Source organism: Haliaeetus albicilla, chromosome 12 (genome assembly GCF_947461875.1).
Source record: "Haliaeetus albicilla chromosome 12, bHalAlb1.1, whole genome shotgun sequence".
NCBI classification, from domain to species: Eukaryota; Metazoa; Chordata; class Aves; order Accipitriformes; family Accipitridae; genus Haliaeetus; species Haliaeetus albicilla.
Window position 1 is genome coordinate 9,195,076 of NC_091494.1, and position 17,709 is coordinate 9,212,784.

Sequence of the window (17,709 nt, forward strand, 5' to 3'; positions counted from 1 at the left end):
AGCAGAGACAGAAAAATAAAATGAGCAAAAAATGACTCAAGTCTTTGGTCTGTTCTTGTTTGAAACAAGTACTATGAGTTCAGGAGACCAAATCTGAAAAACTCCCCAAAGTACTTCTGAACTAAAAATGGATCACATATCTAATGCTAAATTACTTACTGCTATGCAGCTGTAGGAATTACATTAACAAGTTCAATCTTTCTTGAACTATTTTCCCTGCTAGTGGCAAGCATAACTGTGAGTTTACTTCTATGTTATGTATATTTCAATGAGGTGATGTGAATTATTAGACATGCTGTATTCTCAGCAGTAAAACTGACTTGGATTTACTAACCTACAGCTAGCGGCTGCAAATTACAGTTTCAGAGACTTCAATATGTCAGCTTAAAGCCACTTAAAAGAAATCTCTGGGCATCCATGAAGATGATTGCTGATTTAAGTCACCTCCAGGAACTTCAATATCTCACAAATGTTAGTTCAAACACACATTATTACTTCCTACAAATGTAATAGCAACAGCAGAACAATATATTATGTGATATTATGTATGGTCAAGAAAAGCCAATGGACAGCAGCATTCATGAGTTTGGATTTCAGCGGAGAAGTTTTATGCAGAGCTACGGAAGTGTCATGTCTGGCATGAATTGGAGAGCTCTTTGTGAGGTAGTGCTGGCTTGGGGTTTTGGGATGGCATTGAGTAGGTGCCTCTTATTTTCCTGGAATCGGGACTGCAAAAGGCATGTAAAAGGGCTTTCATAAAGATTATGTAACCTCTTTGGTCTGGGGGACAGGAGTGTGCCTAATATGTCTAATGCTTACAGTGGGCTTAAAAGAATACTGAAGTGTCTTATTTTCATTTCTTTGTTGGGGACCATTTTTAGGTCAGGACCCATAGTGCCTCCAGATTCAACCCAGAATTCAGTCCCATTTAAGTACTTCCAGTCTTCCTTCCGTCTTGCAGTTTGAGCTGAAGTACTGAGTTCACTTTATCTTGCTTTTCCTGAATAACAGAACTGTTCATAATCTTATGACAAACTGATAAAAATGTGTCACTAGCAGCCACTATAGAAAGAGGTCAGAGAAATTATTCTCCTTGGAAGGGATCCAGTATGTGCATGCAGATGACTCCTTACCAGAAGAACATGTTCCAGGAGTTCCAAGTATCCCAGGGTACATTCTGTTCCAAAGCGCAGGGCTCTCTCTCGAACTTCTTCATTCACATCTGGGTGATATGATGCTTGCTGAGGAGGCAAAACAATATTAGTACCCCAAAGCTGCTCCAAAAGGAGGCTGGCACAGAGAAGATAGGGGAAAGAGAAGGGAAGAGTTTTTTCATAACATGCAAATGACATTTGAGCTTGAGGGCCAGCTGTTTCTGTTGTAAAGGTGTAAGCAAACTGCACTCAAAGAGCAGCAGAGCTCCCATTCTGAGAATGGCACTGGGAACACTTTTCCTTTTCTCAGCACATCCTCCTGTCTGGGTGTGCATCTGCAGTCTTTCTTAGTGTCCTTCCTTAGGTATTATCAGCAGTAGTACTACTTCTTTCTGCCAGTTAAGAACAAATAGAGAAACCCTTGAAGAACCATTTGAAAATACAGGAGGATATATGATTTCTTCTAATGAAAATATATCACTTAGAAACATCTTGGGACTGGAACAGGCTCTTGGGTTGCGTATATACTGTTCTACAGTGCAAAGGTTATGCTATTGTGGCTCTTTTTTACTAATACAGCAAAACTAAAAATTTTAAGTGTCGTTTTGCTGCCCACAAATGGCTGTTTACATCTTACAGGTTAGAAATATGCTAAAATAATTTTTTTATTGTAAGCCTGTACAGCCTGCCATCAAGGAATTTAAAGCAGAAATGGCCATCTGGTTTAGAGACCAAAGCACTGGACTGGCCCCAGAAGACTTTGGGCCAGTCAGAGGTCAACCACCAGCCCAGTGCATGGGTCAAATGTGGGTGTCTTACTTTTCCTTCTCCATTCTGCAAGATAAAGATAATAGTTTGTTCCTTGTAAAAAGCTTCACAAATGGCAGATGAAAAGTGCTATGGAAGTGCTGGGATATCATTATTTTACATGAGACACACAAACCCCAACCCAACCAACCAACCCACCCACCCAAAAAAAGCGTTAGCTGCTTTTTTGTTATCTGGTAACACATTGTAAGTAAAAGCTTATTAATGGCTTTAGCTTGACATAGGGATTTAACACAGCAATAGGCAGTGCTGGAACCATCTGTTTAAATACAGAGAAGAAGCAGCAGAGTCAGTTCTTTGACTTCTTAAGGATTTCCACTAAGTATAATGTCTGACATCTGACATAAGCCTGACTAATTCAACCATTTTATTTTTAATCAAAAGTGAAAACTGCAGCCTCTTCAAGCTTTGTATTTTCTAAAATAAACTTCTAGGGAACTTTTTTATTGAACAGAAGTGCTAGCTGTTGACAAGCGAAACTTTCTAAAAATCTTAAAAATTAGCATTTCCTCTTACAAAACAACTCCTTCCACCCCTGCAGCCTCATATCTTCCACTGGAACGGGGGATTATCTCACTGCTCACTTATTTCGAGCCCTTCCTGCAACCCTCAACATCCCAAGCAAGCGCAGTTGTCAGCTGGGCCTGGAGCTGGTCTGTGGGCGCCCTCTGCCGGGAAGTTCAAGGTCAGCAGAGCACGAAAACTGCTCTCATCAGCCACCTCCATCTCTTCATCTTGTCAACAAATCATCTGAAGGGAAAGGAGGTGGGAGGAAGCAGGGTAGGACTTTCTCCACCTTCAGCATACTTCAAACGAGCCCCCAAAATCCAGAACAGCTTATTTTTCATTTTCAAAGAAGGCAGAAGGATCCCCCCGTGTTTCATATGAATCCATTTTAAGTACCCTAATATGCCTCTTCTGCACTTAAATATTATTGTTACACATGCAATTAGAACAAACATCCGTAGGAGAGAAATATAAACTTCTTCTTATGCTTGCACACATAGCCAAGACTGATATCAGAATATTTTGGGAGCATTTCTAAGGTTCAGTGAGTCTTAAACCATATACTTCACAGCAGACTGAAGAGGTGATAAAGTCATTTTAGGAAGACATTTTTGTAGCCCAGAGACATCCCAACAGACATCTCACTACACCAGTTAGAACTCACAACAGAAATGTTTAGTTTTCCAGACTTGCACAGAAAGCCTACTAAAGCATCTCAAACTGAAACATGTGTCCAAAGAACTAGAACACACATTTATTTCCTCATGCTGAGGCTTCCTTTCACTATCAGACCTCCTTTTCTCTTCACGTGCTTTCAAGACAGTAAAGCAGCAAGCACTACTTGACTCTAGTACTACAACTTCTAGCGTGTCAGCACTGATGAATAGCTTGTGTAACTAAAATGTACTAAGATAGTCAGCGTCAAAAAGTCAGTGCTGTTTGAAGGAACCGGGAGAATTCACATAGTCCAACCTCCTGCCTAAGCCTGGGTCAACATTAAATTCAGACCAGATCACTTAGGTCTTTGAAAACTTCCAAAGAAGGAGATTTCATATCCTCTTTAGGCCCCTGTCTCAATGCCTTATTATCCCCACAGTGGAATAACTGGAAGTTCCTATGATTCATTTTTGGACCATTGTGTTTTGTTCTCCTGCTGTGCACCTCAGGTAAATAGCCCAAGACTGTCTCCTCTCAGCAATCTCCCGGTAGGTTTTAGAGGGCTGCTGTGAGGTCCCCTCAAAGTCATCTCTTCTCCAGGCTGAACAGGCAGTTCTTCAGCATCTCCCCACAGGGCCTGCGCTCCAGCCGCAACCATCTGGGCAGGCTCTGCTGAGCTCGCTCCAGTTTCGTCAGTACTCCTTTTGGGGAGCCCAAAATTGGACACAGTATTCTAGATGCAGTCTCACGAATGCTGAGAAAAGGTGAATAATCATTTCCATCAACCTACTGGCTATGTAATGATCTAAGTCATTACTCGTTTCAATTATTTTCTATGCTTTTGATGGACCTTTCATACCTGTTTACTTTTCAACAACAATCATTAAAAATAGTGATATTATGCACAGGTTACTTACTGCATAGTCATTATTTTATACAAATAGGTAATAAAGACAGAAATTGTTATTATCTTAGGGCCTGCTCCAACCTTCAGTAAATGTAATTACAGTGTTTCCACTGACTTTAATGAGAGTTGTCTTTGTTCATTATATCCCGCAGTAGTCAACCTCATTGTCTTTTGAAATGGCATCTACTTATAGAGTATAGAATTAGTAATAAGCACTGTAAATTCACGTACAGCAGAACAAGCATAAGCATATATGTAACTCCTAATAAGTCAAATACTACTTGCCTTAGGCAGCTGGCAGTGAAATAGAACTTAAATTCCCGGCACCAGGGAAATCTGAACTATATTGTATGCAATTCTACCACAGCTCATATACACACACTTTTGTCTTAGCCCAAAGGACATCAAAATCTGATTATTTGTCAGTGCTTATTGTACAGACTAGCTTAATCACACTGGAAGCCCCTCCAGTATTTGTCAAATGTCACAAAAACCAAGTCGCAAGGCATTGCACAGCTTTTACAGCATAGTGAGGCTAAGATTGCTAGATCCTACCCATAAAATTCAAGGGATGGGGCTTATCATGGAAATGCTATGTACAATAATCAATTTGTAGAAATCAATGGCATAAGATTTCTAATTCTCTGAGCAAAATTTGTAGAAACAGGGTTTTCTAAATAAAGTCTGGTACAAACTGTGTATTTGAAAGATTTGTTAAATGACGTAGTATACCTGGAGGCTTTTATTCCCATTTGCTCAACAACCGCTCTTGATTTTAGGAAAGGTAGATAAAACTACTTCTTACTCCTCGTCAGTGTACCATTACAGGTAAGTAAAATGATTCCCAGCCATTTTCCTTCTGTAGATTGCTTGCTTTGTGAAGGTAATTCCCTGGGAGATCATGAATGCTTTTCCAGCATCCCAGACCTCCATTATTCAGTTTGCAGGAAGTTTCATCCTGTCGGCCGCTTGCAAGGCATGAACTCCTAAACCATTAAATTAACTGGAAGCAAATATAAAAAGATGAATGTTCATAATTAAATGTTCAAAACTATGTATTGGGCTGTATATGGTGTATGTGAGTGTGTTTATAACATTTTTGGAAACAGGATTCTGTTCCTGAGAATTTGCTGCCTGTTTGAAGAGATCGAAACAAAAATGTATCTGCACTAGCTACTTCCAAATGACAAAGGATGTTTAGTGCACCTCAGCATCTGAATTTGTGCCTGAATTGATTTGTCAGAATGTTGCACTCCCTTAGAAGTTTCAATTAACTGGCTTGTACCTAAGACATATTAGGCTACAGTAGTTCCCATGTAAGGAGCACAGTTGTTTAATTTTCCCATGCAAATTAGAGCTGCTCTGCTTTGTTGACCTTCTGGGTTTATGAAGTGGAGAAGACAGAATCAAAATTTGAAGCATACGAAGTGCTCAAGAACTGTCAGACACTGAAAACCCCATCAGAAAACTAAGTCAAAATAAAAAGTTTCATTCAATGGTTTTGTATAAATCCAGTTCTATGTTATATTAGAACTTGCACTTTTGTATGAGGATTATTTTAAAAACAAAATTAACCCTTCTACCTGGGCAGTATTAGGCTAAAATTAATCTGGGACTGATGTAGGCAGTTAGGATTTGACCAAATACTGAAAATCAGACACCTCACAGAGAGCACTGTTATTTTACTGTCATCTTCCATATATGTAAAGGCAAAAGTAAATAAATATAATTTACAGGCAAAGGCACTTTGTGTTACTACTGAAGACCAAAAGGAATGTGATCTTTATAATGCCTTTTTTTTAATTTATGCCTAAATCTTTTTTATCACCAGAACAATGCCAAATGGCTTAATAGCCATTTATTTGTATGACAGATACTTTCCCCCCAGTTTTGCAGGTCAGTTTTTGAAAGTTGTCTAGCGCAAGCAACTGTAGAAAACAGGGTACCAATATTTTTAGTGCAAAGGCAAAACACATTTTTGAAAAGCGCAGAAGAAATTGAGCAAACCAACAGATTTGGTTAGGGGTGGAAAGGACTAATAAAAATAGACCCGAGTGATTCCTTTCACCATTCCTTTCACTCTTCCTAGAAATACTGAAATCATATTTGTGACCATAGGAATATTCTTATATTCTACTACTTGCACAGATTGTGTGTCTTCCAGTTTAATAGGAAACTGAAAACTGGAAATTTCTTGTCAAATAAAACTTCATTTTCGCAAAAAGAAAATAGTCAATATTAGTGCTGTTTCTTTTTTTGTGCATAGCACAGAAAATCCTTTCTGAGAGAGACGTTCCCTTAAAATTATCACAGCCATTAACTTTCTCATCTGAAAAGTAGAGCATTAATACAAAGAAACTGAACAGAAACTATAGCATTCAAGGGATTCAGAGGAACACACACACACACCAAAAAAAAAAAAAAAAAATTAGTCTTAGGCAAGGAAGTGAATCTTTACCTTACAAGCTGTTAGCATGTCAGCTACTGCTTTGCGGCTCAGATTTGCTGTAGCAATCACATCCTCCTGTCTGCATGAGTTCCCAGCTGCAACAGCTTTGGCAGTTGCCATGGTGATTCCTTTCGTCATCCGGATTGATTCTTCAGGTGATGATGTCTTTTCTGGAACCTCACTTGACTGAAACACCTAAAAGTGAAAGCAGAAGGAAAGCCTGATACCATTCAAGTCAAAGCAGAACCACCATGAGAAAGAGACAGCAACTGGAAGCTGCCTTTGAACAGCAGGAAATGAGAAACATATTCTGAGTACTTGAGTATTATTCTTGCTTGCCATGAGCCTGGTCCTGATAAGCCTGCTCACCTACAGACAGCAGAAAGAAACAATAAGCTGAGAGAAGCATACAACAAAACATTAACCCATTCATCTTGCTTGCCGTTTAACTACCTGGATGACAGTTTGTTAACAGACAGCTGTTCAGAGTGTTACAGGATCAAATGAATTACTATTCCTTTAATTATATTCTTTTTTCATCTGACTGCTGCTTAGGCTGGTCTACTCACATGAGGAGATCCTTCCGCTGCAGAGGCTGGGCCCTACCGAGCCCTTGTTGATAGCACAGTGCAGGACAGTGTGAGAACATCAGTAAAATATTCAAATAGCTCTTAAAAAAGCAGAGGTGGAGCATTGTCTCTTATGCTATACTTAGTCTCCCTTAGGAACCTAAAGATATAATTTTGCTCGTTGAATTGTGTGTGAAAATAGTTCAAATATTTCAAAATAGTTCAAATTATTGGACAGTACACATTACTCTCATGAATACTGGAATACATGAACTGTGGTAAGATGTATGTAACAAGAGCTGGGTAACCTTACTTTTATCCTGTATTTCCTTTTCCCAAGCTTTAGTCTGTATTTGCTTGCCAGTCTTTTACTGTGCAGGGGCAATTCAGAGTGCACAATTAATCAGGAGAGATTTCTTGAATACACACAATGCAGCCTAAGCAGGCTAGTGGTTACAGAACGCAAATGTCTGGACAAAAGTGAGCCTGGTCTATCCCATGCTCCCAGTTCATCAGTTTTTCCATTCTCTCTCCAGAAATGAAAGGGATGTTATAGTTAAGTATGTGAAGGACATCCCTCAACATGGCTTAGATTCAGTCCCTGGAGTTCCAAGTCAATCTTGATGCTTTTTCTTGAGCACATACGTCCCATCCTCAGTTCCTCTCTCAACTCTCTCCTAGTACTCCACTTTTCTCCTCATTAAAGAGATGACGCCACCACCACCACAGACCCATTCCTTAGCAATGCTGACAAAAGGAAAAGGAAGAGGAGGAACATTTCAAAGAGATACCAACCAGACTGAGAAAGCAGATGTGATAATGCACAATCCTTCAATGACAGATCTGGACATGTTTTAGATCAGAGTTATGGGAAGGAATATAACTTAGTCAGGTCTTCATGACGATATACAACAGTAACGTGCGCTAGATATTGTACAGAACTTTCCTGATCAGGTACTGAAGCAGTTTTTACCACTGCAGACGCTGTATGAATTCCCAACAACTATATACAGATTTAAAAAAAAAAAATTAAAATAAACAAGAGTTATTTCTTCATTACAACAGCATTGCTCACACAATGAAAAAGAGATGTTTTATGGAGAGCACTTGACAAGGCTCTGCACTGTGCCAGTGCAGTTACAGCATAAGAATTGCTAATCCACAGTCTCTACAACAAAATATTTTCTGCTGAAGAGTATGTCTGTAGGTTTTTTATAAAAATGGCCTGTAAGTAAAGGAAGGAAAAAAATCAGGCTTCTTCATAAATATGGAGGTATTAATTTATGTCACTGAGTAGTGTACTAGTAAAAAAAATAACTGAAATCTGCAGCTGGAGGCTATACTTTTAGATCTTAAAGAGGAAGGAAAACAATTGTCATGGTCTAACACCTAATTTGGGAGAGAATTCCATGCTATTGTTAATTCCTGCTCAGATAGAATATCAGAGACCAGACTATGTATCACTGGTAGTATCATTTCATAATAAAGGAAAAATAGAAACAAGATTAAACTGCAGGTGCAATATGGCTATGATGCTGAGGAGACATTACCAAAGCCAGGATCAAAAAAAGTGAACAGCATTGGACTCAAAAAAATATCTGTAGTGAAAGCTTAACATCTAAAGAACAAAGCAGCAGTTGCTTCCAGATTTGTACATGATGGTAGCATCTCAAATCTCAAAGTGGAGATTGGTAACCTTTGAAAGTACATAGGCTGAAGTGGCATTGTAATTGTACTTTCAGAGATGATTTGCAACAGGTGGAGAACCAAATTGCACCCAATGCACTGCAAGGCAGCAAAGCATAGCTTGAGGAGGAGTGCCTGGGCAGGCTGGTTTGAGTGCAAGAGCATACTTTCAGAAAACTGCCACGTATGGCTATTTTGTTCTGTACCGTGAGTTCCTGTTTGATGTATTCAATTGTGGCCTCAAGAGCTCTTGTCCCTCGAGTAGCTTCATCTTCTACTGCTTTAACAGTCTTCAAAAGTGATGTGACATTTGTTACCATCACCTGAAGAAGAGAGAGGTGAAGACAAAAATACGTGATTCCTTCCTCCTATTTTTCAGAGACAGCAGGGTATGCAGCAAGGCAAATTAAGCTAGGGAGCATTACTACTTCTAATAGAGCCTAAGAAGCTTCATGAACTGTCTTGTTACGAGACTAAATACCAGCTGTTCTGTTGACCAGTTTCTGAAAGCTCCCTGTAAGCTGCAGAAATGTAGCACAACTAACTGCACAGTGATATTATCTTAAGTGTGAGCGTTCTGGCAAAAATTGTACAAAAAAATGGAAAATTCACAACATTTCTAGGTGAGGTCTCTTACACAGATTATGTTAGTGTCTTTTCTTCCGGCACATGTTACACTGCAAGTTGGAAGAGATGTGAATTGAGGTATTGTATTTCTTTTTGAAATTTAACCAATGCATTCTCCGCAATCAGATAAAACCCCAGGTAAGCAAGGAGCCAAACACCAGCCTCAAGCCCAAATGCAGATATAGAATCAGTTACTGTTCCTGTTACAAACCCAATAGTGTTGATGCAGAATAACGTAATTGTCACTGTAATAACTACACCTTTCTTATACCTCAGTATGTTGAGATACAAATGACAACTACAATGAAAAAGGTAGAGACAGAAAGGCCAGCTTCTTGACAATTATGACTTAAAACACAGAGAGCTCTTCACAGCAGGAATAGCCAAGAAGCCACTTTTCTTGACTAGATGGGTCATTTTCTAGTAGCGCCTCAACAGTATACTGTTATCATATGCTCTGAAAGGAAGAGAGGCACAGGTCTTATGGGTAAGCAACAGACATGAGAGTGAGAAGAGCTTCCAGCCAAGCAAGAAGCTACCATGACACTCTCATAATGTGAAAGCAGAAGTAATATCACCTAAATCTCCACATCTGGAAATATTTTGTAGACACAAAGCCACAAGGGCTTTGTGAGGCAAATGTCATAATACATCTCAGGTGCAGAGAAAATAGAGCACAAAGATATCACAGGTATAGTGTAATCTGTGTGAGTTTTGAGCTTTGGTACCTATGTACTTCCTGGAAAGATCTAGGAGGGAGGGATCAGAAATGCACAATATCCTACTGTAGAGTTATTGGAGGGTTTTTTTTCCCTTCCTTTCCTCCCCTTCTCCCCCCCTTCCCCAAGATGCAAGGGCTAAATAAGGAGGCCACATGCTTATCCTGAGCATGTCATTGTTTAGAATGTAAATATTTAGGTACCATTTTACACTGGATAAACTTTACTCTGTAGTATTCTTAAAGGAGAACCTACCCTTCAATACAGGCTTGCAAAAGAAAGAGGTTTCTCTTCAGAAAAATTACAGTTCTTTCATAAAAACACAAAAGTCACCTGACAGCCTACAAAAACTGATAGCTTCATGGAAACTCGATAGTGTCTTACTGTTTTTCTGTATCATCCCAGGATGATAATGAAACAAAGGAAGAGATGAGATTTCAGGCAATCAGAAATTGCTGAAAACCAGGCTTCACATGTCTATCAAGTGTGATTGCACAGATACTTTCAAATAAAATGTAAGAATAAGGTTTTACCTTGGCAGCACCTTTCAGCTGGTACATGGATGGATCATCTGCTGGTTTGCTAGCAGCTCCTTTGGTAGCACCAATGAGATCAGAAAGGGCCTTTGCAACATCCTTGATAGCATTGATCAGGACAACCTATAGGAATGAGAAATAGCTGTAAGCCTCAGGCAAGAAACAGTAGACTGGATGAGGGCGTAAATAGCTAAAAAAAAAAAATAAAAAAAATCTACTACTGGTACACAAATAGTACCACCCTCCCTCTACCCCAGTAAAACACACAATATTCTGGAAAAGGAAAAGCTGTGTTGATAGCTACAGTATTTCATATAACCGGTCAGAATCTATAAAAGTGACTATTTCCTGTGAAGAAATTGAAATGCTGATTGCAGGTAGGATTTCCTTCCTCTGAGCTTCCCTAAGGGGAGGTTTACTTTTCTCCATGTTCTTCACCCTTTGGGTGGAAGCAGGACAAGAGCAAGGAGACAGATTGATCATAAGCTTACAGTCTAATGTTACAGTTATGTACCAATTCGGAAATCACTTACTGAAAGATCAAATGTACTTGCTATGGCGAGGTGTTAGAGGGAGATATTCTTTCAGGGAAAAGGAAGTTGAACCTCTGTAAGAAGCTATACAGAATTAAATGCTGAATAACTTGGTTGGCTTGAAGTCAGGAAAAGTCAAATCTGGAGATATTGTCTCCTAAACCCAACCTCAAAGACAGAAGTCCTAGACAAAATACAGACACTACAACAGGCTTATTAATTATTTTAGGGTAGTATTGGAATAACTCCCTCCTCCAAATCCTTCTCCTTTGCCCTTTGCACTAGTAGAAAATCAGATGTTTTAAGTATTTTGCTGGAATTCAGAAGAGTTCATTTTAAAGAAAATGTTGAAAGATGCATGAAAAATGAGAAAGCTCGGGGAAAAGAAAAAAAAAAAAGATGTGGAACAATCTCCTCTCAATAACTGCATTTCTGTAGCATTATAAATATTAAGAAAACAGCCTCATTCCTTCGTGTTTGCAGTTCACTGTAATTTACATAGAAGTGAAGTCTTTGCTTTTCCTGAAAATTTTATTTACCTTTTGGTAGCTCAGAAGCTCTTTGACCATGGAAATAAGAAAAGAACCCGAGACATAGGACAGACTAATGGGATTCTCTGTTGTCCAACTGCCTACGTTGTGTGGCAACTTGCAGTGTAAGACATCTGAAACTCTATCGCACCAGGTAAATTAAGTGTTGCTGCTATGGAAAAATGTTGTGACAGTATTGTGTGCTAAAGCTATTAGAAGTGCTCCATTTAGGACACGATGCATCTACAATTTCAAACTGGCAATATAAAATTGCTCCAGATAATTACTTGTGCACAATAACATTTATTCTAAGTACTTTATTCTTGGCTTTTTACATATAGAGAAAAACTATGTGTGATAAACGTTTTGCAAATGTTGCTAGTTTATGGAAATCCTGCTGTTAAAGAAAAAAAAAAGAGAGTGGGGGGACCGGGGCGGGGGGGGATAGAGAGAGAGGTGTGTGTGAGAGAGAGAAGAGAAAAGAAAAAGGGGGAAAAGGGGGGGAAGGGGGAAGAAAGAAAGGGGGCAGGGAGAAAAAAAAAGCACTTTCAGCAGTATTTTCCTAGAGAGGAACATCTCGGAAGTTTAGTCCATCATACAGGTCAAGCAAAACAGATCACACATCCCTTTTGAAGCATTCTGCAAATGAGCAGGCTTTTTCAAACTAATTTGGTGCCACCACAGGCACATCTGCAATATATTTGCCAACCTCCATTTCACAAAGATCCAAACAAACAACTGAAGAAATGTTTGAGATAATCTACACTGAAGGCTGAAGTTAGTGACTTAAATGAAAACCAACTGAGATCTAGCTAGAGAATGGCAAGAGCTTGTTAGCCTACACAAGTAACACGTAGTGCACACCCAGTTGTAAGCTGGGTAAGTAGCTTTAAAGTCATGCAAGCTCTTTAGAACAAAAATGGCACGAGTCAGGGGTCCAATCTCAACTTGGTAAAAATGAGACAAATACTTTGCCAAAAGCATCCCTGCTCAAACACACCCATGAAATAAGAGCATAAAATGTTATACAAAGGCCTGCCTAGTTCCACTCAATGCTTTAACCTCTTGATTGTGTTCTAAAAAAAGGAGTGATGCCGGAGTAAACCCAGAAAAGTCCCACAAGAGATGAACCCTATTGTGTTGCTTAAAAGCAGAAGTCCCACAAAGTCTTATCAATTGAAAACTGTCTCTGGTCTCTTTAAGAGTATCAGAAAAAACTTAAAACATCTCACCTGTGTTTCAGGATCATCGGATCCCAAGCTAGCTGCTCCCAATTTTACTACCTCAGCAAGTTGAGTGATGGTGTTAGCTGATGACTGAGCTGCTTGGGCCAGTTTGTCCTGACTTGAGGCAGCACCAGAAACCAACAATTTTGTATCTTCAACTAAAGCTTTTGCTGTTTTCAGGATATTTTCTCTGTAGCAAAAAAAGAGGAAGTAGGGAAGGAAGTGGAAAAGGAGAAAAGGAAAAAAACGTGTTTTTCAATGTTATGGTGACTAACAGCTACATAAAAGAGCTGATGTAAGTCATCATGCCAGTGACCACTCATGATAATATTAAAACAGACCAGGTTACAAAGTAGGGGGGTGGCGCGGGGGGAGGGAAGACAAGGTGACTATTAAAACAGCAGCATTATATTTTGGGCTAGATACAAGGCAGTTCATTACAATGACCCCAACTTGGAAAGAAATGAGGTAGGCCAGTAGCAGAAGAGAGCATTGCATTTTAACACCAAAACAAAATTTGGCCATGCTATGAGGAAAGTAACAGCTGTCAGACCTCCATCTTAATCAGCATATTGTAAGGAAACTAAAATAATTATTTGTGAGGAAGGCAGTAGCAAGAATGGGAAAAGGAACAGAGAATGTTACCTAGTCAGTGTCCCATCCCGTCCCTGTTCCCCCCCCTTGCCCCCCATATATGTGTTCTGGCATGTCAGGACAACAAATCCAAAGCAAAATTTGGGTAAAAGGAGAAATCATTTTCATTTGGGTAAAAGGACTATGCATTTCACAAACGAGTCAAGTTAACTGAGAACTAGAACCATATTAATTTCTAGGCTAACATTTTACGTTAATGACACCTGTATGAAAATCCCTGACTTCCAGTCTGCAGAATGGCAGCAACTTACACACCATTGCATCTTTCCTCTTTCTTGAGCTACTGGCAAGGTGCAAAATAAATGCTGGCCATGCAATTGTTGCGTAGGCCAACTAGGCTGTGAAGCAGTAAGTCAGTGTCTTGGCTGTGAAGCCCTGGGTTTTACTGCAAAGGAAGTAACAGTCAGATGCTGCGCATCTCTTAACATGATGAAAAATGCTGTGGAATTATTTTGTGGCAGATGCTACTTGAAGCAAAAATGGGCTTATCTCTGCCAAAGGGGAAGATGCATGGCATAGCTGTGCTGTTTCCATCACTGCTGTCCACAACAGCATTAACCATAAGCATGATTTAGCAAGACAAACAGCCAGCCAGACAGGAACAGCTGTTAGAAAAAAAGTATATAGAAGATTCCTCGTCAATGTCACAGACAGCTAATTTTCACTACTGGAGTAACAGCATACGGTAGTCTATGCAATAAGACAGCTTGAATAAAACCAGAAAAAGCCAAAATAGTGCTACAGTTGCAGTCTTCTGTTGGAAGTGCTCTCAGCAGATGTTATCCCACTTTTTAAGATTGTTTCCTCACAGAAATAACCAAAGTGAAGTTTCCTGTCTGCTATCAATATCCCAATTGTCCTATTTCTCTTCTCACTTCACTACCTGATTCAATTTCATTCATGGGAATCTAGAAAGGTAAAAATTTATCTCCACACGCCGGTCACTTCTGCCAGTTCCACTGTTCCCCTGTGCACGCGCTCCTCCCTCTTTTTCAGTTAGACTGACCTGTGGTCTGCAAAGGATTCGTTGTTCTCAGCATTAAGTGTTCCAGCAGTAGCAAACATGATAGTGGTGTCTAGATCTGCAATTATTCCAGACACGGCACTAGCTGCAGTAATACAGGCTTGTGTGCCTTTGTTTCCTGCTTGAAGGGCAGATAAAACTAAGGAGACCTGGAAACAACATAAAGCAACAAGGTGGTCATCAAAAGAAAGCCTCATTATGGGACGTTAAGGGAGCTCTTTAACATGACTGGAATCAACAATGAAAATTCATTCTGCAGTGTCATTTTGCAAACTTTAATAAAGCTCTCCTTCCCCTTTCCCTTATTTGCTCTCTTTGTGCAGTAGTCATTGTGATGATTAAAGATTGTCTCAAATTAAAGGGAACTTCAGCTAAGAAGTCCACTTTTCAGACAGAATGAAGCAATCTGTTCATCATAGGATGAAGCACATAACTTAAAACTTCCTTGAAATACAGTCAAGGGTAATATAGTGAACTTCCACCAGGATAAATGTCAGAACCAAGAGCTACTGCTTTTTCCCCAACACGTGCAGATAAACACCAGCCTCAAGCACCTCAGGAGTCATGTACAGTACACTGATATGAACTTTAACATCAGAGAAATAGGAAGTATAGACTCTGTGAATCCAGATGCTAAATAATGTTATATTTATAGAAAATTACAGAAAGATAATATATGGCTTTATAACTAGCAACATTTTTTATCACTAAAAAAAAAAAATCTACAGATCTCCATTTAATCCAATTAACATTGTACTTACAAAGCTCCACGGCTGGGATGCTGTTCTCATGCCATCATACAGTCCTAAATTCTGCTTTTGCAAGAAAGGATCCACATCTGGGGATATGTATGGGGGACTGACTTCTAACAGTACAGTTCTTCCTGAGGTTCTGTTCAGATTCAAAGTTGTCCCCTAACAGGTTGTCCCTGTGATTCATTATTACTCTCCTTATCAGATTTAACTTTTCTTACAAGATACCATCTACCCCTACCTAAATTTGGAATTGTTGATACTCCTGGGGCACGACACAGTGGAAAATCTGTACAGCCGAGAGCACACTAACACAGGCTGAACAAGTGATGTTTGGTGAATCTAAAAGTAACTGACATCTGACTCTCAATGTTTGCGCCCAAGAAAAGGAGAGAAAGGCTGTCAAAAAAGTTCAGCAAAGCCGAGCTACGCAGGCCATCTGTTTGAAGTGGATGTTTCCGAAGACCAAGAAGCCCCAGACAGTTTGAAGATGCAGTTCTAAGTGCGTTAGCCTGGTCCAGTCTTAAAAGGGAAGGACGTCGCTATATGAAATCATGTATCATTGACCAACCTCTTCTCAGTAACTGTGGCCATCCACATGGACTTAGTATTTCCAAGGGAGCACCTCATAAGGCACAAGTGCCATCTCATGTCTTAGGGATTAGTTTTGGACCAGTCTTCCTCTGGTATGAGGCTGAAGTTTTATTACAAGACATGAGCAAGGGCTAAACATGGGCTACTCCAGCACATGAACTGCACTGAATACTTGAAAGAAAAGTAAGAACTTAGTGTAATTCAGCCAATATTGTACTATAATGGGAAATATAAAAAAAATAATAATAATTTCTGATCCCAAACAATTTGACTGGTTTACTCCCTGAGGAAGCTCGGCAGACAAACACTGTGGCGCAGCACAGAGTGATGTCTTACCTTTTCCGTGACAGCACGAGCACATTCTATCAACTCCCTTTTGGTGTAGCTGTCTGTAGGACAAATCTGGAGAGCTCCAGCTTTTTGTACAAGAAAGATACAGCCATGGCCAAGTTCTTGCACCCGAGTCCTGATCTGGAACCCTATCTAGATGGTAAAGGAAGTACAGGGAAAAAGGAAGCAAGAGCAAAGTGAATAAATAATTGTCATGCTGGTACATTGTGTCAACACAAATGGAAACATGGTCACTCTGGTGAATCTTTATTACCAATATTCTGCTCATTGCTACACTCTTCAGAGATCAGAAAAAAAGGACAGAAGTAATACCATATATTCATGTAGCACAACACTATGAAAGGCTTACTGATGAAACAGGCGCACTAGTGAACTGGACCCCAGGAAAGAGAAGGCATAAGGCATGTACCCAAGTCAAGCGTACATAATTCAAGCACACACAACTTCACCACATTTGAATAACACTACTTCATCTCCCAGAACTGCACCGTCAACATGAGCTGTATTCAAGGTATGTACGATAAGTAAAAAGTACATATTTACTCTACACTGCTGAAACTGGGTCAAAAAGTATGTGACTCTGATAGTTTGTTTTCGAATCTTGCATAGAGTCTCAGCTGTCCAGAACTGACCACGTACATGCAGAGCACTGAAATGTGGAAAATCTTGCCCTCACCGCTTCTGATTTATTAATAATCCTACAGCATAAACTGCGCAATCTCTGTTTAGACCTGCATGTACTGAGGCATAGAGGTGTGTATTTGGATTAATAAGTAAGCAGGAATCACAGCCATTAGAATCACAAATGGAATTATTTCAACTTCAGGCAGAAAGTAACATGCAGAAATGGTAATTCAATTTAACAATATCAAGCCGAATGCAAGCCGTTTTTCACGTAACTACTGAGCATGAAACACTCAAGTAGTCTATCAGCTGTGGAAAGCAATTACAAAGTAAAAAACTCTTTAAAGGTTTTTTATCTAGATAATCTGATACATCTGATAATAGTGAGATATCCCCTTACCCCATCTTGACAAAGATTGTCTGTGCTCCATAACCAGAAGCACACAATGAGAAGAGAGAAGTGAAAGGATTTCTGTAATTGTGCTCAGAGAATATGCAGCAACTACTCTAACAGGTTAATGCAACTGAGGCAAATAGTCCATATTCCTCTGTTAACATGAGGCATGTAAGACTGCATGGGGAACCCGCTTCTACTGCATCGTATTCCAGCTCTGAGGTATGAAAGATATCCCGTCAGCAAAAGATACTTGTGCTCCTACTGGTTGCCTGCATCTCACTTTCAGGACAGGAAGTTATACTTGAAATCACTTACAGACAAGATAAGAAAGCATATATATAATTGAAATTCATCAAAATGTATAAGGTCAAAGGAAAGCTGTATA

The 17,709-nt window shown here is 39.6% G+C and overlaps 1 protein-coding gene across 4 annotated transcripts in view; it reads right to left on the reverse strand.

Annotated features, from left to right (window-relative positions):
• TLN2 (talin 2) overlaps nt 1–17,709 on the reverse strand; it is a 204,711-nt gene that overhangs the window by 25,694 nt on the left and 161,308 nt on the right. For all 4 annotated transcript variants that reach the window (XM_069797991.1, XM_069797992.1, XM_069797993.1 and 1 more), the window contains 7 exons: nt 16,289–16,435; nt 14,589–14,755; nt 12,935–13,118; nt 10,637–10,762; nt 8,964–9,080; nt 6,512–6,697; nt 1,134–1,241 (listed from right to left, as the gene is read on the reverse strand). In XM_069797991.1, the coding sequence (XP_069654092.1) occupies nt 1,134–1,241; nt 6,512–6,697; nt 8,964–9,080; nt 10,637–10,762; nt 12,935–13,118; nt 14,589–14,755; nt 16,289–16,435 (1,035 nt within the window). The remainder of the gene's footprint in view (nt 1–1,133; nt 1,242–6,511; nt 6,698–8,963; nt 9,081–10,636; nt 10,763–12,934; nt 13,119–14,588; nt 14,756–16,288; nt 16,436–17,709) is intronic.